This window comes from Lathyrus oleraceus, chromosome 1, assembly GCF_024323335.1.
Source record: "Lathyrus oleraceus cultivar Zhongwan6 chromosome 1, CAAS_Psat_ZW6_1.0, whole genome shotgun sequence".
NCBI lineage: Eukaryota > Viridiplantae > Streptophyta > Magnoliopsida > Fabales > Fabaceae > Lathyrus > Lathyrus oleraceus.
Genome location: NC_066579.1, coordinates 426,816,308 through 426,841,249, shown reverse-complemented (window position 1 = coordinate 426,841,249; position 24,942 = coordinate 426,816,308). Strand labels below are relative to the sequence as shown.

Sequence of the window (24,942 nt, the reverse complement as noted above, 5' to 3'; positions counted from 1 at the left end):
TAATTTAGTTTTGATTAAAAATTGTTTTTAGAATCTTTTGTCCTAATTAGGTTATTTTTGGCGTATGACCATTTTGCCCTTAAGGCTTGGAAATTTTGATTTTTATATATGTTCCTTTAGTTTAGGGCCTTAATCATATTTGTCTGATTTTATTTAGTTGATTAATTCAATAGGTTTATTATTGTACATAGTTCAACTAATATTTTCAATCTCATTGGTTAGTGGTGACCAAAGGACACTTTGGTCAACCAAATCCTTTATATCATGTTGTAATCCCCCAAGCCTACTCAAGTGATCAAAAGACCCTTGATCACTTGATAGGACAAGTCCATTGTGCTCAAGCTATTTTGAATATGTTGAATCTTAGGAGCTCAAGTCCTCAAGGTTCAAATGCAAGATCAAGACTTCAAAGTCAACATCAATCAAGCATATCCAACAAAGTGGACTATTTCTCAAGCACAACAAAGGTATCAACACTTGACAAGTGTGATTCAAATTGTACGCCATGAGCCTTAAGTAATGAGGAATGATGAGACGAAGTTTCTCCTACCCTCTTCTAGAGTGACTTTACGTACGGGGCATATGTCCTAGCTAATCATTCATCCTTGTTCATAGACTTTAGTGCAATTGGAATCATATAAGTGGCAAGTCTTCTTCAAGCATCAATCATTCAACACTTCAACAAGTGAAACACCATTGCACTTCAATCATTTCTTCCTTAGTGGATTGTTAATCATACTCTCTTTGATACTCAGATATCCTTTGGATCAATTCCTTTATAATCAAGCCTTGGAATCATAACCAATCAATTCGATCACTATTTGCCTTGTTAGTCCTCTTGTGCTTTGGCAAATCCCCATTCAATCATTGTGAGCTTTATCATACCTCTTGTGCTTATGACCACTCCATTCAATCTTTGTTTTCCTTATCAGTCCTCTTGTGCTTTGGGAAACTATCCCTTATTCACTGGTCTCCTTCTATGACCTCTCGTGCTTAGGCGAACCCTTTGAGCTCTCTTTCCTTATAAACCCTCTCGTGTGTAGGCCAGTCATTCCTTATTCATTGCTCGTACTATAAGATCTCTCGTGCTTAGACGAAGCTCTCTTGCCTTGTAAATCCTCTCGTGTGCAGGCCAGATTCATCATAGGTTCTGGGCCTTCATGAAGGGGTTCCAATTTATTGAATAACACCTGTATTGGAAGCCTTTCCTCTGACCGTTCTTCAATTTTTCCTACGTCATGCATAGCTCCTATAATGGCATTCTTGACCAGGGGTTTATAAAAATTCACCAGGATTGCACTTGGTCTAGTCCTTTCATCGATGAATAGAGATATTTCCTAAGCCACTTCATACTGGTGAAACCTCTTACTCCGACGACTCATTTTGAATTTTGATGTGACCCGACCAAGTCTTATCGCTTATGCAATATAAAATTTATGAAGTATTGGTCTTGGCTTCACTTTTGTTCTACTGCCAACTCTTACCACCTCAAACTATGTCCCCTTTCTATTGAAGAGGTTATGACGAAGGAGAACTTGGATTCTATGCACCAGGGTCTCGGTTATACCGAGGGATTTGGACATGGTGAAGTGTCATCTTCTTTATAAAGGAAGATACGAATTGATACTCGCGCCATTCTAGGTGAGGTCGGTCGCGCGAAGAGCAAATAGATCTTTGGTGAGGATAAAGTCCTAGAGTTTTTTAACATGTGAAATTGTATCTTAAGATAATATGGACAAGCTGCAAATGATTTACTCTTTTGCCAATGCTCAAGGCATAAAAATTGGTCTTGCAAGCTGGACCGTCAGACATCCTTCTATAACTCCCGCACCTTCTTCTTTCACGAAGGCTACTATCGCTGCCCCCGGGGGTGATCAACTGACAATTATTGTGCCACCCTGTCAGTAGAAGATCCGCCACATACTTTTCCTATTTTGGTTAAGAGGGACCGGGGCCAAGACCAATGTTATCCTCTAGAGGAGGATACCCCTAAACGGGATTGTCTGTCTGGGATGCCGCTTCGGGATCGATTACTTCTTTCCTATGAATTCTTGTTATTCTTATTTCTAGGATTCCTATCACTTCTAATGAATATATTATTGTTGTGTCTACATAGGACTTGTCTATTGTTCATGATATTTTTGAGGGAGAGAAGATAGAGCTTCTTTTTGAGGCCACATTCACCACCTATTGGGACGCCTCTTTATTTTCTCTGGCCGCTACTGGAAATGGGGACATCCTAGTTATAGGTAATCCCTTCGAGGAGATGGATACTTAGAAGGGAAAGTGTGAAGACATGGAGCGTAAATGCTCGACCTTCTAAAAGGAGTTGGTCGATCTGCAGGAAAAGAATAAGCTTATCGAGGCTTTACAAGTAGAAGTTAAAGTCAATGACTCTCCTTCAACTTTGGTTGCCTGAATCATTGAATTAGAGTCCTTCCTTGAGGTAAAGAAAAAAAAACATAAGGAAACTTCCAATGTTGTTACTGAGGCGGACCGCCGTGCAAAGGAGACATAGAAGACACTTCAGTAAGAAAAGGAGACCCGTGTTAAGGCTATGTAAACTCACGAAGATGAGGTGGCCACTCTGAAGGAAAGGTTTTGTGAGTCCCTTCAGCGAACTGTGCAAGATATGTATGTGGTCCTCTATTAGGCGATGGATCAATATAAGGAATATTGTCGGGACGCTTATATCCATGTTGAAGGATTTAACCCTTTCAAGGCTACTCAAGAGGGGACTTTTTCGGGTGATTTAGGTGCATAGTCTCTTGACGCAGAAGCTTGATTATTTTTCCTTCTTTTATTTTATTTTACTTTCTTTTATTTTTTATATCTTTTTATATTACTTTTTTGTGCCTTTATTTATCTTTGTATGTTTGTTATAATTTTGTTTCCTCTTGCAATCGTCTAGCCCACCTCGTTGGTTGCTAGTTTTCTTGGCTCAGACTGAGCAATGAGGGATTATTGCGTCAAGACTTGCTCTTTGTTCTTGCAATTTAAAACATGCTTTCCTCGGGGGAAATTGAAACTTGTTTCACCTCGTAGGCGTCGCTTACATCCATTAGTTTACCTTAAGTTCGGTCCACCCAACACTGCTGCATCTACTGAATGTATCCGCTTTAGATGAAAGAATCCTCATAGATTTGTCCTTTAGAGGTGATGCCTAATTGAGTTGAAGTTGTTGAAGTGTTCTTTGAATTTGATAGTATCAATTGGAGTTTCATCGTTGCTAGCTCTGATTGATAAGAGTTTGAGTTGACGTGCTTGCCGTGTTCTTTGGTCTTTATAGTCTCAATCAGAGATCTTCATTGCTAGCTTTGATTGAGAAGAGTTATTGTGATTCTTTAACGTCATTGGGAACTGTCCTAGGGATCCACCGCCTACGCTCTTGGAGTGGTTAGTTCCTAAGAGGGGGTGTTCCAGCTACATTGAGAAGAAGTCATAAGGATATGGTGCTCTCCTTCTTCTTTACTTACTCCTCGACTGGCCGTAATGTCGGATGAGGTGATCTTCTTTTCTTCTGTCTGGTGTTGCGTCCATCCTCCCAGGATTCACCTTCTTACTTTTATTGGAGGTCGATACATAATGGTTAATGTCTCCGTAAACGTCACTTGTTACCGATCGTAGATGTCCAACTATTGTTGGAGTAACTCGACATTGTACCTTTTGAATAGTTGGACGATCATTATAATTTCTCCCCTTTATTTTTAGGTAGACATCGCTCTCCACCCACCTCCGAAGCATAATTGACGGTGTGCATACCAGAAACATACAAGTCGATTCCTCGGTGTATGATTGGATATTTCTTATGCCAAAAGCGTTGTTGAATGGAGGTGAGGTTTCTTAAGGAATCCTTCGCTGAGTCCTTTTCTAGTTCGTATGGATCGAGCCCAGTTTCTTTCCATGCAATTGAAAACCTTAGTGGATTGGAGTGGTCGATCATTAAGCTATATAGGAATGTTGACTGTAGGCATCTTAGAGGATACACCGCTCCACCTGTAAAGACTACACTTCACCATTCTCGGGAGTCCATGGTACCTTTTTTCCCCGTAATCTTTTCAGTAGAGGGCGCGATCTTCGTTGTTATACTAGAGTGAGCTATAGAGTTACTAAAGGTCAAATGATCTATGTTACCTTATATGTTTGGATCCGATCAACGAATATATGGTAGCTCAATTGCTCTGGATCAAAAGTTATCGCTAAGAGTCTACTGCCTACAAGGTATCGCTTAGAGCTACCGTTAGCGGTGGAAATCCTCGCGACCACGAGGAGGACCATATTCGTGATTCTTAGGATTTCCTTATTCCTCGAATGTCTTTGTGCCTTGACTAAGTGTCACATAACTAGATGGAAGAAGTGTTCTGACGATGGAGTGCCACTAAATATAACAACATTGTGGATCTCAATGGTGATATTAGGATGTGGTAGGGAAAAATCTGAATATCTAACATTTCACGCCACTGCAGAGTATCGTATGATTCCCGGTGGTAGCTACTTCAACCATTGATAACTATTCATTTGGAGACTGGTTTACTTTGTTGTTATCTAGTAATTTTGATGTGATATGATCTTTGTTTATTGCTTGAGTGTTTGTTGCCACGTGGAGATCAACACACTCCAATAACGGACTTATGCCAGAAGTTCCTACATGTTCGCCATGCCTTCAAAATTTTCGTTGTAAGGATCGTGGTGACGATAAATAATTGATGTGATGCAAGATTGGAAGATTGGTCGGAGACCTTCTGCGCGATATTGGAGGTAACCACTTTCATATCTCCGAGATCCTGAAGCAGATATGAGTTTGGATCTAGAATGTTCCATTCGTGGAATTTTCGCGGGAATTAGGATTAGAAACTAGAAATTAGGTGTAGACTGAAGGTGTAGATCTATGATATGACGGTGTGGGATGGATCTGCAAGGTTAACACTCTTATTTTCAAGACAGTTCAAGATTCAAGATGAGAGTAGTCAAAAGTGGAGATTAAAAAGTGTATCATGTATTTCGTGTGAGATAAATTTATACCTTGAGTCATGTAGAGTGTGTAACACCCTTCTAAAATACCCCAAATATTTAATTAAAATAATAAAAATATCAATCAGAGTAATTATGCCCTGAAGGGTGTCACACAATCATTTCACACCATTCATCAAAATATCCTGTCATGCTCATTTATTTAATCAAAATAAGACATTTTTGCATAAATCGCAGCGGATACAAAATAACAACATTCAAATCATGTACTACATTACATGTAAAGTTGTTCAACAACCAAAAGAAAACATAGTAAAACATCCCATCCCGATGTTACATCTACCAGAGCATGACCCACTAAGGACTACACTAGACTCCCAGGACTAGCTTCTATTCAATCACTGCTCGTTACCTGAAAACATAGTTGTAAGGGTGAGTTCCTCAATCGATATAATAAGCATTATAAAATATCATGTAATGCTAAGTAATATAACACATATCATCACCCTAATCAGATTACACATATTCAGCAACGGCAATATCAACTCAGAATCATCACCATCATCGTACTCAAACTTAAAACAACCATAAAACACACGTATAATATTGGAATACATCCATTCATATTATACGCCACACATACATATATTATGCAATGAGACTCCATGCATGCGGTACCGACTACTCGTGAACATATAGTTCAACCTCACCGACCAAATCCAGGTACGGCTACCAAGCTCACTAGTCCCACTCATTTGAGACCTAGTGACTCACATCACTAATTCCTCACCATGGGAATTAGCTACCACCCCAAGGGCTATGCTATGCACGCTAAATCACCTAGCATGCAAACATCAACAACAATCCACAATAACTCATCACTAATTCCTCACCATGGGAATTAGCTACCACCATAAAGGCCACAACATGCATGCTAATCACCTAGCAATGCTACATCATCAACAACAATTCAAGAATAGATATAGGCTCACACTCTAAGCCATAAAACAGTCTATTCACAAATGCACACATAACTGATACATTCACAGCATCATGCATACCATCACACATCATCAGTATTTTATCACATAAGCATATCATATCATGCCAAATAACAACCACAGTATTAGCACACTCTACTAATACATATACTACTCAAAACAACGGGAAATGATCCCTAATATATCATACATCATCTGAATTACGTTACTCAGCTGAACAGTTAAAAACTGCACAACAACAGCTCAGGAAAATCACAATCCTACCCATACGCGTATTGCCTAACCCCATACGCGTATGGCCCATCTCCTGACAAAATCCCATACGCGTAACACCATCTCATACGCGTATGCTACGCGTACTACTTCCCCATACGCGTACCAACAGAGACCAATCTACGTTCAAAACATCATCTTCCTCATCCATACGCGTATTGCCTAGTGCCATACGCGTACCATGCCATCTCATACGCGTATTGCCTAGTGCCATACGCGTATGACCAGAAACCAGAATTTCCAGATCTGCAATGGCTTTCTCTGCTACGAGATCTACCCAATTCAACCTTCCACAGTCCGATTTTTCACATTATTCGTTCATATTCTCTAACACAAATCATACCCTATTCGATTTCACAAAATCTAACATTTTTACATCTAATTCCTACGAATTCCTCTCAATTATAACCCAATTTCGTTCATCCAAAAAGTTCACACTTTCATCATAATCATCCAATTCAGAGATCAATCAATGGTTTATCACTACCCAGTACATATTATCCCATAATACCCATTAAACGATGATAAACCCCCCTTACCTGAGTTAATCCGGCAATCTCTGAGCTTCAAGCTTTTCCTTCCTTCAACCCTTTTGCCCTTTTCCACTTTCTGTCTCTTTTCCCTTTTCACGTGAAAAAAATAAACCTTTTTACTAAATGGGACCTTTTTCTAACTTCCAACTTTTATTCCAATAAAATAATAACCCAATTATAATAATCCCAATAATATTCCAATAATTATTATTCCAATAATAATAATAAAAATTCCAATTATTTAATTAAATTAATAAATATATTATTAACTCAATTTAAATAATTATCTTATTTTATCGGGGTGTTACAACTCTCCCCCACTAAAAGAGTTTTCGTCCTCGAAAACATACCTCAAGTGAATAACTCAGGATAAGACTCCTTCATCTGACTCTCAAGTTCCCAAGTCACATTGCCACCTGCTGGTCCTCCCCAAGCTACCTTCACCAAGGCAATCTCTTTACCCCGCAACTGCTTCAACTCTCGATCCTCGATCCTCATAGGTGATGTTTCAACAGTCAGGTTATCTCTCACCTGTACATCATCTACTTGGACCACATGCGACGGATCATGAATGTATCTCCTCAACTGAGACACATGAAAAACCTCATGCAAATTCGCAAGTGACGGCGGTAAGGCGATACGATAGGCTACTTCCCCTATCCTCTCCAAAATCTGATAAGGACCAATAAATCGAGGTGTCAACTTCTTCGACTTCAAAGCTCGACCAACCCCAGTTATCGGAGTAACACGAAGAAACACATGATCTCCCTCTTGGAACTCAAGTGACTTCCTCCTTTTGTCGTGATAACTCTTCTAACGACTCTGAGCAATTCTCATCTTCTCCTGAATCATCTTAATCTTTTCCGTAGTTTGTTGAACAATCTCCGGTCCAACCACAACACTCTCACCGGACTCATACCAACATAAAGGTGTCCGACATCTCCTACCATACAAAGCTTCAAACGGTGCCATACCAATGCTCGAATGAAAACTATTGTTGTAGGTAAACTCAATCAAAGGTAAATAACAATCCCAAGCACCTCCCTTTTCCAAAACACAAGCCCTCAAAAGATCCTCTAGTGACTGAATCGTCCTCTCAGTCTGACCATCAGTTTGCGGATGATATGCAGAACTCAATCTCAGCTTAGTTCCCAAAGCCCTCTGCAAACCTTCCCAGAACTTCGATGTAAATCTAGGATCTCTATCCGAAACAATACTCGACGGAATACCATGCAAACTTACAATCTTCTCAATATACAACTCGGCTAATCTCTCTAACGGATAATCCATTCTGATCGGAATGAAATGAGCCGATTTTGTCAATCTGTCAACAATCACCCAAATGGCTTCAAAATTCTTAATTGTCCTCGGCAAACCCGACACAAAATCCATACTGATACTATCCCACTTCCACTCTGGAATAGTCAACGGTTGCATTAGCCCAGACGACTTCTGATGCTCAATCTTTGACTTCTGACAAGTCAAACAGGAATAAACAAAACTCGCAATTTCTCTTTTCATTCCCGGCCACCAAAATAACTTTTTCAAATCATGATACATCTTCGTAGCTCCAGGATGAATACTCAGGCCACTACGATGTCCTTCCTCCAGAATACTCTTCTTAAGTTCGGTAACCTCCGGAATGCACACCCGATTACCAAATTTCAAAACACCATTCTCATCAACTCTGAATTCACCACCTTGATCTTGATTCACTAGAGTCAACTTATCAACCAAAAACACATCGGATTTCTGACCCTCTCTAATCTCATCCAGAATACCACTCGTTAACTTCAACATTCCCAATTTAACACTATTGTGAGTACTCTCACACGCCAAACTCAAGTCTCTAAACTGCTCAATCAAATCCAATTCCTTAACCATTAACATAGACATATGCAATGATTTCCGACTCAATGCATCAGCCACTACGTTTGCTTTACCCGGATGGTAATTCAAACCAAAGTCATAATCCTTCAGAAACTCTAACCATCTCCTCTGTCTCATATTCAGCTCTTTCTGATCAAACAAATACTTTAAACTCTTATGGTCGCTGAAAACCTCAAATCTTGACCCGCACAAGTAATGCCTCCATAACTTCAGAACAAATACCACAGCTGCCAACTCTAAATCGTGCGTTGGATAGTTCCTCTCATGAACCCTCAGTTGTCTCGAAGCATAAGCTATAACCTGCTTATTCTGCATCAATACACCACCCAAACCCAACAATGAAGCATCACAGAAAACCTCAAATAGTTCTGACGGACTCGTTAATATCAAAATAGGAGTAGTAGTTAACCTTCTCTTTAACTCTTGGAAACCTTCTTCACATTTCGAGTCCCAAACAAACGCTTGCCCCTTTCTAGTCAACATCGTCAACGGTAACGCCAACTTAGAAAATCCCTCAATGAACTTCCTATAATAACCTGCAAGTCCAAGAAAACTTCTTATCTCAGAAACTGACTTCGGAGCTTCCCACTTAGATACCGCTTCTATCTTAGAAGGATCAACAGCAACACCACCTCTTGAAATCACATGACCAAGAAAACTAACCTCTTCTAACCAAAATTCACACTTGGATAGTTTAGCAAATAACTTCTTTTCTCGTAGAACTCCTAACACCACTCTCAAATGCTCAGCATGCTCTTCTTCAGATTTCGAATACACCAAAATGTCATCAATAAACACCACAACAAACTTATCTAGATACGGATGGAGAATCCTATTCATATACTCCATAAATACTCCAGGCGCATTAGTCACACCAAAAGGCATTACAGAATACTCATAATGTCCATACCTTGTTCTGAAAGCAGTCTTCTGAATATCCTCAGTCTTCACACGTATCTGATGATAACCCGATCTCAAATCTATTTTGCTGAACACACTCGCACCAACCAACTGATCCATCAAATCATCAATCCTCGGCAAAGGATACCGATTCTTGATCGTCACTTTATTCAGTTGCCTGTAGTCCACACACAACCTCATAGTACCTTCTTTCTTCTTAACCAATAACACTGGTGCACCCCACGGTGACACACTCGGACGAATAAATTTCTTATCCAACAGATCTTCCAACTGACTCTTCAATTCAGTTAACTCAACAGCAGACATACGGTACGGAGCCATCGATATCGGCCTAGTACCAGGTACCAAATCAATCGAGAACTCAACTTCACGCTCTGGCGGTAATTCATTCACTTCTTCCGGAAACACATCAGGAAAATCACACACCACAGCTAGATCGCAAATCACCAGTTTATCTTTAGCCTCCAAAGTCGCTAACAGCATAAACAACTCTGCCCCATCTGCTACTGCCTCATTCACCTGCCTCGCCGATAGAAACAAACTCTTTCCTTCCTCAACCTCAGGGAAGATCACAGTCTTATCAAAACAGTTGATATAGACTCGGTTAAACACCAACCAGTTCATACCCAAGATAACATCGATCTGCACTAGTGGAAGACACACTAGGTCCACCCCAAAGTCTCTACCAAAAATACTCAAAGGACAATTTAAACAAACTGAAGTAGTAGTCACTGAACCCTTCGCAGGAGTATCAATCACCATACTTCCAAGCATCTCAGATATCTCTAACTTAAGTTTCACAGCACAATCTAAGGATATAAAGGAATGAGTCGCACCTGTGTCAATAATAGCTACAAGAGGAAAGCCATTAATATAACACGTACCTCGGATCAAACGATCATCTGCAGAAGTCTCAGAACCCGATAAAGCAAAGACCTTGCCTCCCGACTGGTTCTCTTTCTTCGGCTTAGGACACTGCGGACTGATATGACCCACCTCTCCACAGTTGAAACAAGTCATAGTCTTCAACCGGCACTCTGCAGCCAAGTGACCACCTTTGCCACACTTGAAACACTTCTTCTCAGCACTGGTACACTCATGGAAACGATGTCCAGCCTGACCACATCTGTAACACTTAGCAGGGGCACTGGAGTCTCCCCCACTAGGCCTCTTCATCCCACTCTGTCTCTGGAAACCTCTGCCAGCTGCATACGGTTTCCCACGATCATTCTGATTCTTGCCTTTCCTATCAACCCTCTGCTGATAGCTCTCCGCTCTGGCCTTGGTATCCTGTTCAAAAATCCTGCAACAGTCAACCAAATCGGAAAACACTCTAATCCGCTGATACCCAATAGCCTGCTTGATCTCGGGACGCAACCCGTTCTCAAACTTCACACACTTTGAAAATTCTCCAGCAGCCTCAGCATAGGGAGTATAATACTTTGACAGCTCTGTGAACTTAGCAGCATACTCAGTAACAGACCTGTTACCCTGTTTCAATTCCAAGAACTATATTTCTTTCTTTCCTCTTACATCCTCTGGAAAGTACTTCCTCAGGAATCTCTCTCTGAACACAGCCCAAGTGATCTCAGCATTCCCAGCAGATTCCAACTCAGTGCGGGTAGCAACCCACCAATCATCTGCTTCTTCTGACAACATATGCGTACCGAACCTGACCTTCTGGTTATCGGCACACTCAGTCACTCGGAAGATCCTCTCGATCTCCTTCAACCACTTCTGAGCACCTTCTGGATCGTATGCTCCCTTGAACATTGGAGGATTAATCTTCTGGAACTCACTCAGTTGACGAGCAGCTCCCATTCCCACAACATTCGGATTTCCTCCAAGTACTCCAGCTAGCATACCCAGAGCCTCAACAATTGCAGCATCATCTCTACCTCTTCCAGCCATCTCTATTCTGAAAACCCAACAAGCTAAAACAATAAGTACTGATAGGGTTACACAACACCTATCCCGTACAGGGGAAACAGAATAATTACGACTCGACTCGACCGACTATGCTCTGATACCACTAATGTAACACCCTTCTAAAATACCCCAAATATTTAATTAAAATAATAAAAATATCAATCAGAGTAATTATGCCCTGAAGGGTGTCACACAATCATTTCACACCATTCATCAAAATATCCTGTCATGCTCATTTATTTAATCAAAATAAGACATTTTTGCATAAATCGCAGCGGATACAAAATAACAACATTCAAATCATGTACTACATTACATGTAAAGTTGTTCAATAACCAAAAGAAAACATAGTAAAACATCCCATCCCGATGTTACATCTACCAGAGCATGACCCACTAAGGACTACACTAGACTCCCAGGACTAGCTTCTATTCAATCACTGCTCGTTACCTGAAAACATAGTTGTAAGGGTGAGTTCCTCAATCGATATAATAAGCATTATAAAATATCATGTAATGCTAAGTAATATAACACATATCATCACCCTAATCAGATTACACATATTCAGCAACGGCAATATCAACTCATAATCATCACCATCATCGTACTCAAACTCAAAACAACCATAAAACACACGTATAATATTGGAATACATCCATTCATATTATACGCCACACATACATATATTATGCAATGAGACTCCATGCATGCGGTACCGACTACTCGTGAACATATAGTTCAACCTCACCGACCAAATCCAGGTACGGCTACCAAGCTCACTAGTCCCACTCATTTGAGACCTAGTGACTCACATCACTAATTCCTCACCATGGGAATTAGCTACCACCCCAAGGGCTATGCTATGCACGCTAAATCACCTAGCATGCAAACATCAACAACAATCCACAATAACTCATCACTAATTCCTCACCATGGGAATTAGCTACCACCATAAAGGCCACAACATGCATGCTAATCACCTAGCAATGCTACATCATCAACAACAATTCAAGAATAGATATAGGCTCACACTCTAAGCCATAAAACAGTCTATTCACAAATGCACACATAACTGATACATTCACAGCATCATGCATACCATCACACATCATCAGTATTTTATCACATAAGCATATCATATCATGCCAAATAACAACCACAGTATTAGCACACTCTACTAATACCTATACTACTCAAAACAACGGGAAATGATCCCTAATATATCATACATCATCTGAATTACGTTACTCAGCTGAACAGTTAAAAACTGCACAACAACAGCTCAGGAAAATCACAATCCTGCCCATACGCGTATTGCCTAACCCCATACGCGTATGACCCATCTCCTGACAAAATCCCATACGCGTAACACCATCTCATACGCGTATGCTACGCGTACTACTTCCCCATACGCGTACCAACAAAGACCAATCTACGTTCAAAACATCATCTTCCTCATCCATACGCGTATTGCCTAGTGCCATACGCGTACCATGCCATCTCATACGCGTATTGCCTAGTGCCATACGCGTATGACCAGAAACCAGAATTTCCAGATCTGCAATGGCTTTCTCTGCTACGAGATCTACCCAATTCAACCTTCCACAATCCAATTTTTCACATTATTCGTTCATATTCTCTAACACAAATCATACCCTATTCGATTTCACAAAATCTAACATTTTTACATCTAATTCCTACGAATTCCTCTCAATTATAACCCAATTTCGTTCATCCAAAAAGTTCACACTTTCATCATAATCATCCAATTCAGAGATCAATCAATGGTTTATCACTACCCAGTACATATTATCCCATAATACCCATTAAACGATGATAAACCCCCCTTACCTGAGTTAATTCGGCAATCTCTGAGCTTCAAGCTTTTCCTTCCTTCAACCCTTGTTCTCTTTGCCCTTTTCCACTTTCTGTCTCTTTTTCCTTTTCACGTGAAAAAAATAAACCTTTTTACTAAATGGGACCTTTTTCTAACTTCCAACTTTTATTCCAATAAAATAATAACCCAATTATAATAATCCCAATAATATTCCAATAATTATTATTCCAATAATACTAATAAAAATTCCAATTATTTAATTAAATTAATAAATATATTATTAACTCAATTTAAATAATTATCTTATTTTATCGGGGTGTTACAAAGTGTACTGACGTAAATTTTTCGAACACATTTTTAATAACTTTCTAAAATATAAAAAATTGTTAGATTAAATAAATAATTAGCGTGTATATATATATTTCAGCCAGGATTCAAACTTAAATTTTTTAAAAACGATTATATCCTTAACTTGAGCTCATTAAACATCGAGCTCAATCATCTGGATGCAGCATACATTGATATTAACTCTGATAATATAACTTTAATATATCTGGCCGGCTTCATATGTACTATATATAATCTCATCATTATACAAATACAAGTAAATTAACCAAAACAGATTTATTATTATACATTACTATATAGTATCTCATAACTTATCATTATTTTATTAATCAAACCCAAAGTGCTCCTGCTCTTCTAAGCATTGGAATCAAAGACCTATTAAGATGAAGACTCATAACTTCATTAGCTCCACCAACAAGCTCACCACCAATGAACACAGCAGGCACAGAAGGGTTACATCCAAGTCTTAAAAGTGCTTGTTCAATTTCTCTCCCTCCATTAATCTCATCAAGTTCATGAACTTCTGGATTCACTCCAAAATCACTTAGAAGGGTTTTGATTGTGTGACACATGCAACAACTACTCTTGCTGAATATCACCACTGATCTCTCTGATGCCAAACTTGTCACCCTCTCCATTGATAATGGAAATTAATAATGTATGAATGTGTTACTTGGTGATTTGGTGTGGTTGAGCTAGAGGTGAATGTTTGTTTATATAAGGATTTTGAGGAAGTGTTTGGTTGAATAATGCATCTATGAGATAATGTGGCTGAGGTGAAAAGATTGAGAATGTTCTATTAGATATTTGGGTCGGTTTCTACTTTGAACATATAGCATTTGTATGAAAGTGATTTTATGTGTGTCCAAGCTTTTTATGGAATCGATTTCTATCCATAATGCAAGAAATTGGAACAAAGACTTGTCCTTGGTACGGATTCCCAATAAGTGAAAGCTTTGTGCACTATTTTGGTACGAAAAAATTAATAAACAATCTTCATTTTTGTTCTTTTTTCTTGATTGAATATATGCAATCTCTAGGTGGGGAATAATGAATATAGAATGGATTAAGGACACTTTTCTTTTAAAATAATTTTTAGAGTTATATATTTTTATTTAAAAATATTTATTAATTTTTTTAATAAAAAATTTCAAATAAATAAATATTCATAAAATGCAATTTCAGGTATTTTATCTTTTACTATAAATATTTTTGGATATTAAAATTTCAAAAAAAATCACTCAAATTTTAAATTATTTTTAAAATATATATAACTTTTTTTTGAAAAATTATGGTATTTTGAATGTGTTTTAATCTTGAATAATATATATTTATGTTATTGAATGTCAAAATTAATATTTTAATTTTAAAAAAATATATTTTTTAAAGTTTTTGTATTTTAAAAAAAAATTGAATTGAATTTTTATGCAAATGGAATCACAATCGATCATAGTTGTGACTTTAGAACTAATTTAAAAAACAAGTTAAATATTTAAGGATTTGATAGTTATGAGGTAATGATAGTGGAAAATGTCTTTCCAGTATAAATGAATATAAATTAAATCCTAAATAAATTAACTACAGATTTTATATTATGTATTTAGTTTAACTTAATTTGCTAGCATCGAAGAAATAGTAAAGGGTCTTAGTTAAATAATAGTTGTCTTTTGTGCCATATTGATAAATATTTTTTCTAAAATATATTACCTGATTTTCCTCCTCATAAATATGACATATTTGGGTTTCTGTCTTATCTATCTAAGAGGTATATGATGCCTTTGGAAAAAGTTGAATTTATCCTATTGGGACCTTTTTTTGCTAGCATCCAATTCTGAAAGGGATATATGATCTTAAAATTTGAAAAAAAAAATCTTAATAGTTCCATTGGATTAATTCAACCATACTTGACCGAAAATGTGAGAGATGTTTTCACTTTGTTTAAACATACAAGTAAATGTGGACAATTGTGCATCACTAACCAAATAGGTTAGAGATTACACAATCACAATCTAAGATCGGCAACAACTACAAATTGTTTCTCTTAGGCAACGTGTAAAATGTTCCCAAAACTGTGAAAAATGTTGCCAAAACAACACTTTTTCAACTGTCCTCGGTACAAGCGTTAACGTTTTATTGTTCTTTAGCCACTTTCCTAAACGTTTCCTAAACTATAAGAAAAGAGGAAATACACAATTAAACCAATACATTTTTCCTGTCCGTGATAACTTTCCACGTGTTGATGTTTCTTTAGCCACAGTTGAGTAAAAACAATGCAATATTATTACATTTATGCTATTATATATATCATTTGGGTGAATCTCAAATTAATAAATATCATATAAACAAAAAATCAAATGATTTTGTTTCTTATCAGCTTTGAGCTTTTATGAGAAAATTATTGACATGGAGATGTTGGATAACCGAAATAAGGGAGATTGGTTTCGACCCTAAAAAGAACAAGAATAAGCATGAGAATGATTTTAAAGAGTTTTTTTTTTAATATCCAGGTTTTTTAAAAAAATTTCAAAAATAAACATTTTTTCAAAAAAATTACAAAATTGGGCAATTTTTGCCCTAATTTTGTACATGGGCGCCACCCTAGTTGGCGCCTATCCTTAAAGGGTAGGGCAAGTCGTCACTAGGAGTGGCGCCTACACTCTATTTTTTTTTTTTTTTTTTTTAATATGTTTTTTTTTTATATTTTTTTTTTAATTTATGAATTTAGATTTATTATAAATTATATAAATTTATATTAATACATATATATAAATAAAATTATTTACAAGATTAATATATATATATATATATATATATATATATATATATATATATATATAAATTAAATTTATAAGTAATTAATATTATTTATAAATTTTTGGGAAAATTAGGGTTAATCATGTTAAGGTTAATTTATCAAGTGCGACACTAATTAGGGTTAAGTAGATTGATGTACAACCCAGATCTTTTCCTATAAATAAAGTGTTATTTCCTTGCATTTTCTTCACCACTGTTTCCTATCACTTTCTCTATCAAGTTGAGTTCATGGCATCCCCAAGACCGTCGTCATGGCAGCGAACATCATCAAGGCGTCCGAATCCTGAACAAGTAATCTTAAAAAGGGATGGGCATGTTATTTTCTCGCCTTTGAAACCCCCAATGGAGATGAAATTTTGGAACATCCGTTCGTTGGACCAACTAAAAAGGTCCTTGATGTCTTGGTTAGAGGGAGATTACCAACCTGGTGAAGTCATCAGAAGGATTCAGAGGCTTAGAACAATGTTCTCATTTGAAACTGGAGAAACGATACGTTGGTGGGTTGAAGTTGAAAGCGACATTGATTGCATCCAAATGATGCATGGATCAGACGACATAGTGTTAACTGTTGTAATTTCTTAGATTTTAATGCTTGTTTGTCATGTTGTTGTTGTATTTGTTATTGTTCTAGTACTTGTTCTTGTTTTAGTACTTGTTTTTGTTCCAGTATTTGTTTTTGTTTTAGTAATTGGTGTTGTAATGTTAGATATTTGTGTTTGTTGTTCAAGTGTCATCTTCTATTTGGAATAAAAAGTAAACTTTAATGATAAATAGCATTGGTACACAGATTTATGAATAGGAAAACTAAGTTGTGGAACTAGATCCACGATATGGACATTTGTTCTTATTATGCCCTATTGTCTACATATGCTACACTTCCTCTGCATTTTCTCTGCGACGTCCATTTCAGTTCTAATGCGCCTGCTATTTGGGCGACCACTTTTATTTCGCCGCATTGATTCGTTGTGCCAAACAATTTCCCCGTCATACTCTGGCCAATACGCCTCCAATGCTACCACCGGAAAGGGATTGTCGTATACATTGAGCAATGTTGCAATTTTGTAGATGGGAGACACTAGCGATAATGCATCGAAGTGGCTGTGTGAACACGCTGCAATGACATGGGAACAAGGCATACGATAGGCCTGAAATTGACCACAGTCGCACCAACGGTCTGGTATTAGGACCCTATACTCTTGTCTGGGCAGCCCTTGGTTGTGGTCAATTGTTTCCTTGACACTAAAAGTGTGGCCATGGCGGTCGAATTCCGTAACCCGATGGCTGATGGCTTTGGCAGATTCCTGCCTCATAAACTTCATGCAGGCATCACTATATACCTGACTCGTCTGCAACACTTCATGCCAGCGCCTGCCTCTTGTTACGAACAATGTTGCCATCCGAAAATAGGTCGCACTCACCAATGCGGTTACCGGGAGGTTACGTATGCCCTTAAAGACGCCATTCATTGATTCCACAAGATTTGTTGTCATGTGGCCCCACCTCACCCCATCGTCGTATGATCTAGTCCACTTCGCTCTGTCGATATTATCGATCCACCTCCCTGCATCAGAATTTGCCAACACTATTTCCCGGCGGTAGTATTGGAATCCAGGTTGGTTTAATGCATACCCCGCGTTTATTAAATGTTGCTTCAAGAAGTTATCCTTGAACTCCCGCATAAAATTTTGAGCAATATGCCTGATGCAGTAGACATGGGTAGACGGGGGGTCATGCCAACCATTTGCTGGATTATTGTATGCACTGTCTATAGAAGCGTGCCTGTCAGAAATCACACAGATGCCAGCTTGTGGAGTCACGTGCGTTCGGAGATTCTTAAGGAAGAAACTCCAAGCAGCATCCGTTTCTCCTTCTACCAATGCAAAGGCTATTGGGAAAATATTAGAATTTCCATCTTGTGCGACCGCCATCAGTAACGATCCTTTGTATTTCCCATACAGCCAAGTTCCATCGACTTGAACAAGTGGTTTGTAGAATGTAAAATCGATGATGCAGGGACGGAATGCCCAGAAAAGTCTATGGAATATTCCATTACCTTCTAGATGAGTTCCGTCAGGGGATTGTGTCGGCAAGGTCTCCATTATAGAAACCGTCCCAGGTGAATACAATCGTAGTGCAGCCAGGTAGCGTGGTAGTTGTTTGTATGACTCCTCCCAGTTACCGTATACCAGTTCAATTGCCTTGGTTTTCGCTAACCAAGCCTTTCTGTATGACGGTGTATATTTGAAAACAGCCACGCAATGGGAGATAATTGTTTTGACCTTCAGTGACGGGTCAGCCTCAACTAGAGGTAATATGGAATGGCAGATCATATCATGGCTAAGTTTGCGATGATCCTGTGCCATGTTGGTGTTGACGCAAATGTGAGCTTGAGAAATGGACCCTATCACCCACGCATTATGTTTCTTCTTGTACGATGCCATCAACCTATACCCACACTCCGGATTTTTGCATACAATAACGTATCTTTCCGAATTTGATTTGATAACATCGTAGTCAACACAGTTTTTCAAGTGCCAGTTCTTTATTGCTAACAGACACTCTTCCTTGGTCCGAAATTGGTCACCCTTCTTTAAGTCCTCATCAGACCTCATATATGGGTTGTAGAACATATCTGATGAGGGCTCATCCTCGCCCAAGTTAAGTGTTGTGAAGTGCGCAGGCGGTGAGTAGCGTTGCGCTATAGGTATTTGAACTTGGTCTTCGTCTTCAGAATCACGGTTCACCAAGTCATCAACCACGTCTTCAGCATCATCAACCACATCGTCTTCAACGTGGTGCTCAACATCTTGTTCGTCATCAATCACAGGATCAATAACCTGTGACTGAATATTCTGAGTTGGTTGAAATTGTTCCAACACAATGTACAACACTATGTATTCGTAACCAGAATACTCATGGTTACGAAACATGTATTTTGTCTCCATGTCATTTTGAATTAATGACTTATAAAACTTGACAGAGTTGTTTTCTGAAAAAAAAGGTTGTTGATAAAAAATTTGGGACACAGGTTGTCTTAGTTTGGACTCAATCTTTTTCTTCAGATAAGAGAAGTCAGCTCCTCTATTTAGACAAAAACGAGTGCATTCGGTGTTTCTAAATAGGAAGCCAGACATATCACATTCATAAGTCTCACCATTGACGTGAGCTTTGATTTTGTATTGTGATGAAGATGCCATGTTTTGTGAAGGTTTTGTGAAGATATTGTGATGGTTTTGTGAAGATATTGTGAGGGTTTTGTGAAGGTTTTGTGATGATATTGTGAAGGTTTTGTGAAGGTTTTGTGATGATATTGTGAAGGTTTTGTGAAGATTGCTGTGAAGATATTGTGAATACCTTTGTGAAAATGTGTGTGAATATTTATACTGCAAAATTCCGACACATTTTTGCATGCATGTCTTCAACCAAGCCTTCCCCAAGAGCAACGCATGCAAAACTTGGACACGTGTAAAGCATGCAAGAACTTGCAGGCAACGTGGAGCTGCATGCATGTAATAATTTTGCCACGTCTACTGCCTATCCATCAAATGTATTCTCCACATAGTCTGAACTTAGTCTCAGCTTTAGCTTTGCTTCCACCAAAAACTTAAACTTCTTGAACTTCCAATACTGAATATCACACTTCCAATACTAAACTACCTCTTTTTTCCATTATGTGTTTAAACAACCTGATTAATTATTTTAAATAATATTCCCACGCATGCCTGATTATTTTAAACAACCTCTTTTATTCAATTTTATTTAAGCTTAATTATTTATTTTAAACAACCTGATTATTTATTTTAAATAATATTCTCACGCATGCCTTCCACGTGTCACACCTTTGCATCATCAGATTCCACCAAGTCTTCCCCAAGACAAGACAACTCCCACCTAGTCTGCACCAATGCATGCCAACACCACCACCTAGCCTGCACCTATTCTGCAAGATTCTCACGCATGCCTTCCACGTGTCACACCTTTGCATCATCAGATTCCACCAAGTCTTCCCCAAGACAAGACAACTCCCATCTAGTCTGCACCAATGCATGCCAACACTACCACCTAGCCTGCACCTATTCTGCAAGATTCTCACGCATGCCTTCCACGTGTCACACCTTTGCATCATCAGATTCCACCAAGTCTTCCCCAAGACAAGACAACTCCCACCTAGTCTGCACCAATGCATGCCAACACTACCACCTAGCCTGCATCTATTCTGCAAGATTCTCACGCATGCCTTCCACGTGTCACACCTTTGCATCATCAGATTCCACCAAGTCTTCCCCAAGACAAGACAACTCCCACCTAGTCTGCACCAATGCATGCCAACACTACCACCTAGCCTGCACCTATTCTGCAAGATTCCCACGCATGCCTTCCACGTGTCACACCTTTGCATCATCAGATTCCACCAAGTCTTCCCCAAGACAAGACAACTCCCACCCAGTCTGCACCAATGCATGCCAACACTACCACCTAGCCTGCACCTATTCTGCAAGATTCCCACGCATGCCTTCCACTTGTCACACCTTTGCATATTCAGTCTACTTGAAAACGAGTATAAATAGAGGGTCATTCTTGCAAGTTTTCATCAACCACTAACACTTTTATTCAGAGAACTCCGGCGAAACTTCTCATCCACCAAGCTTCGTTCTACATTGCAGTCATGTCTTTTCTTACCATGGGCCAAGAACACAGAGGCACTAGGGCAAACATTGCCTCATTCGTAAGTTTTTCTTGAACATTGCCTCTTTCGTATGTTTGTAATTTGTTTTTTAAAAGTCCAATCTAATGATTGTTTATATTGTTTGTTTTTAAAGGATCCCAAGAAATTTCGTCAACGTTCACACCCTATGCCTTATCCAGACCCATGGTGCGTACCTTACATAGAGCGTGCGGGTTTCGGTCATGTTATGCATGTCGTAAATGCCACAATTGATGTCAAATTCATTTTGGCTCTGTGTGAACGTTGGAGACCTGAGACACACACTTTTCACCTACCAACTGGTGAATGTACCGTCACATTAGAGGACGTGTACATGCTTTTGGGTCTTAGAATAGATGGTAAGCCTGTGACCGGAAATGTTCAACAGCCTAACCAAATATGTGTTCAAATGTTGGGGGTAGATCTGGTCGAGGGTGAGGGGTCTGCCAAAGCAAGGGGTCAGGGTATTAAATTATCTAGCCTACAATTGTACCACGACTCCATAACTTTGACTGAGGAATCCTCCGAACAAAAAAAAGTCATAAAAACCCGGGTTTACATTATGCTATTGTTTGGGAACTTGCTATTTCCCGAAGGGACGGGAAATAGCATAAACTTTATGTACTTGAGTTTGCTCGGGGACATTGATAGAATAAGCACATATAGTTGGGGTTCTGCAGTATTAGCATTCCTATATAGCTCTTTGTGTAAAAATGCACAAAATGAGCACTGTACATTTTCTGGATGTGCTTTTTTGCTCCAAACATGGGGGTGGTGGAGATTGCCGAGGCTAGCCCCAGAAAATCCTAATGTCTACTCCTTCCCCTACACAACTAGGTAAATTTATGATGTTATTTCATTTTGTATATTTATTCTATAAATATTTGTAAATAATATTATTTATCTTTTTTTGTTTAGGTTCATTACAACCGGACTGGATTACAGTCTTACCCCCAAAAATAAAATTATATTTTATCGTCAACTCTTGGATCGTCTCCGAGCACAAGATGTATTACCACTAAATCACTCAGCTTCTAACTGATTTATTAATATCATGCATTCTCGATAAATAACATATTTGCTTTTTTCTTTGCAGTTTATTTGGAGGCCATATTTGGGATTGGAACATCAACCCAACCCCGAAGATGCAGCTGTTTGGACAGCAAAAACGGCCATAATGCGGTTCACCACTGTGGAGATGCACCAAAGTGACCGTGTCAAGCTGCAATTCGGAATGCATCAAGAAATCCCAGGCCCCCCAATGTCTATGGAACCTTGGCATCTAAAAAAAGTCAGCCACCAGTGGTATGCCCAAAATTGGAAGGAATTTGCTAAGGAGTTTCATAAAATGTGGAAAGACCGTGCCCACTATGTTCTACAATTTCCGGTGGCGCCCAACGAAATGAAGCCGACAAGGGAATATGTGGATTGGTATAGAGCAAATACAAATCCAGAAATGATTGTGTCTGACCCGTTCTATTTGGACGATCCCCGGATGCAACAGCCATATTTCCAACAACAACAACCACCACAGTATTCCCAACAACAACAACCACCACCTTATTACCAACAACCACCACCACCATTTTACCAACAACAACCACCACCACCTTATTACCAACAACAACCACCACCACCATATTACCAACAACAACCACCACAACACATGTCCACCCCCCAACCAAATCAACAATACATACCACAAACTCAACCCCAATACCATGAAGACTACCAACACCAAACTCAACATTCCCACCACCATCAACAGTCCCAACACCTACCACAATATCAATCCCCACACTTCCACCAATCCCAACACTTCCATCACGACAATGTCCCGAGCTCTTCCAGTCCTCCACCTAGCCCCGACACGGGTATACAAGAGGACTACCAACAGGACTACTACACACCACAATAAACATTGTACTTTGGCCAACCCGATTCAACCCTAAACTACCAAAGACCACAATTCGAGGGCGCACCCAACAGTAGTCAGTTTGTCCCACCGAGACAAAGCTTTGAGGGCGCAGAGGGGACCCGTCTTTCCTACAGCACTGAAGGGACTTCGACCCAACCACAACGGCAAACGGCAAGGGGACGCGTTAGGGCAAGGGGTGGTAATAGGGAAGCACCACCACCACGTGAACCGTCTAGGCGAGTAATTAGACCTCCCCCGTGCGGATCGTACCAGGGACCGCATCATATGTGATTAATCATATCTTTGTAATATTTGTCTTGTCTATTATTTAAATAAAAATATTTTCTGTTTATTATCTTTATATCTTTATCTTTATCTTTAAAAATATTGTCTATCATATCTTTATATATATATATATATATATATATATATATATATATATATATATATATATATATATATATATATATATATATATATATATATATATATATATATATATATATATATATATATAAATTTACATGTGTATAAATATTTATTTACACGTATATAAATTAATTTTTTTTCCAAAAATTTACAAATAATATTAATTACTTATAAATTAAATTAATATATATATATAAATTAATATATATATAAATTAATATATATATATATATATATATATATATATATATATATATATATATATATATATTATATATATATATATATATATATATATATATATATATATCTTGTAAATAATTTTATTTATATATATGTGTTAATATAAATTAATATAATTAATAAAAAATATAAATTTATAAATTAAAAAAAATTAAAAATAAAATAAAATATAACATATAAAAAAAAAAAGGAATGGGTGTAGGCGCCACTCCTAGTGGCGACTTGCCCTACCCATTAAGGGTAGGCGCCAACTAGGGTGGCGCCTAGGTGTAATTTATGGCCAAAAATGGTCATTTGTGTAATTTTTTTTGAAAAATGATGTATTTTTGATTTTTTTTTTAAATTCTGGATATTTAAAAAAAAATTCGATTTTAAAACAAGAACAAAAACAATGACTGTGAAAGAGGAACAAGAACGATTTTATCTATGAAAGATATCAATTTCAATCCAAAAATCGAATTCAATTTCTCATGATGGAAAACAAGATTTGGATTACGAGAAATCAATTTTGATTAAGGGAATTTTGATTTCTCAACTTAAAACGAATGCATTTGGGTTTTAAAGGTAAAATATGTGAGCGATAGTACCCAAAAAAAATAAAAAATAAAATAAATATATATATATATATATATATATATATATATATAATCAATTTATTTTAATAATAATTTTTTTTAGTTTACTCTAAATCATAGTCTTTAAATTTAATCTAACTTAATGATTAATTAATATTTTTAGATAATTAACCATTAGATTAATGAAAACTTTGGTTATATCATGAGTTTAGTGTAGTAAAACAAAACTTTAGCTTTTACTATATTGAGAATAACACATTATTCAATGTTCAAAGTATAATTTTTTATGTTTGTAGCACGGAAACCTTTAAAAGTTCATTACAAATTTTCAACAAAACTTATTTCCTTATTATGTTCACAAAAATTCCTCTTTTAACAAAAACAAGTATGACCTTGTTATATCATTCCAATCATTCTTGTATGTGATGTTTCTTAGTGCAATGATAATGATAATGACTTACATCAATGATCCTAAGGCTAAGAACATAAGAATGACGGAAACATGCATTAACGTGCTTATTTGCATGCAAATAAAGTGGATTCAATGACATGCAT

The 24,942-nt window shown here is 37.8% G+C and overlaps 1 protein-coding gene across 1 annotated transcript; it reads right to left on the bottom strand.

The window, feature by feature from the left end:
• Nucleotides 1-13,898: 13,898 nt before the first annotated feature.
• LOC127079300 (monothiol glutaredoxin-S2) lies at nt 13,899-14,450 on the bottom strand. The gene has a single exon (XM_051019705.1). The coding sequence runs from the start codon at nt 14,339-14,341 to the stop codon at nt 14,033-14,035; it is 309 nt and encodes a 102-aa protein (XP_050875662.1). The 5' UTR covers nt 14,342-14,450; the 3' UTR covers nt 13,899-14,032.
• Nucleotides 14,451-24,942: the final 10,492 nt, after the last annotated feature.

Excerpts from the sequence above, each read along its gene's own strand:
- LOC127079300 (XM_051019705.1), bottom strand. The coding sequence starts at position 14,341 with ATGGAGAGGGTGACAAGTTTGGCATCAGAGAGATCAGTGGTGATATTC.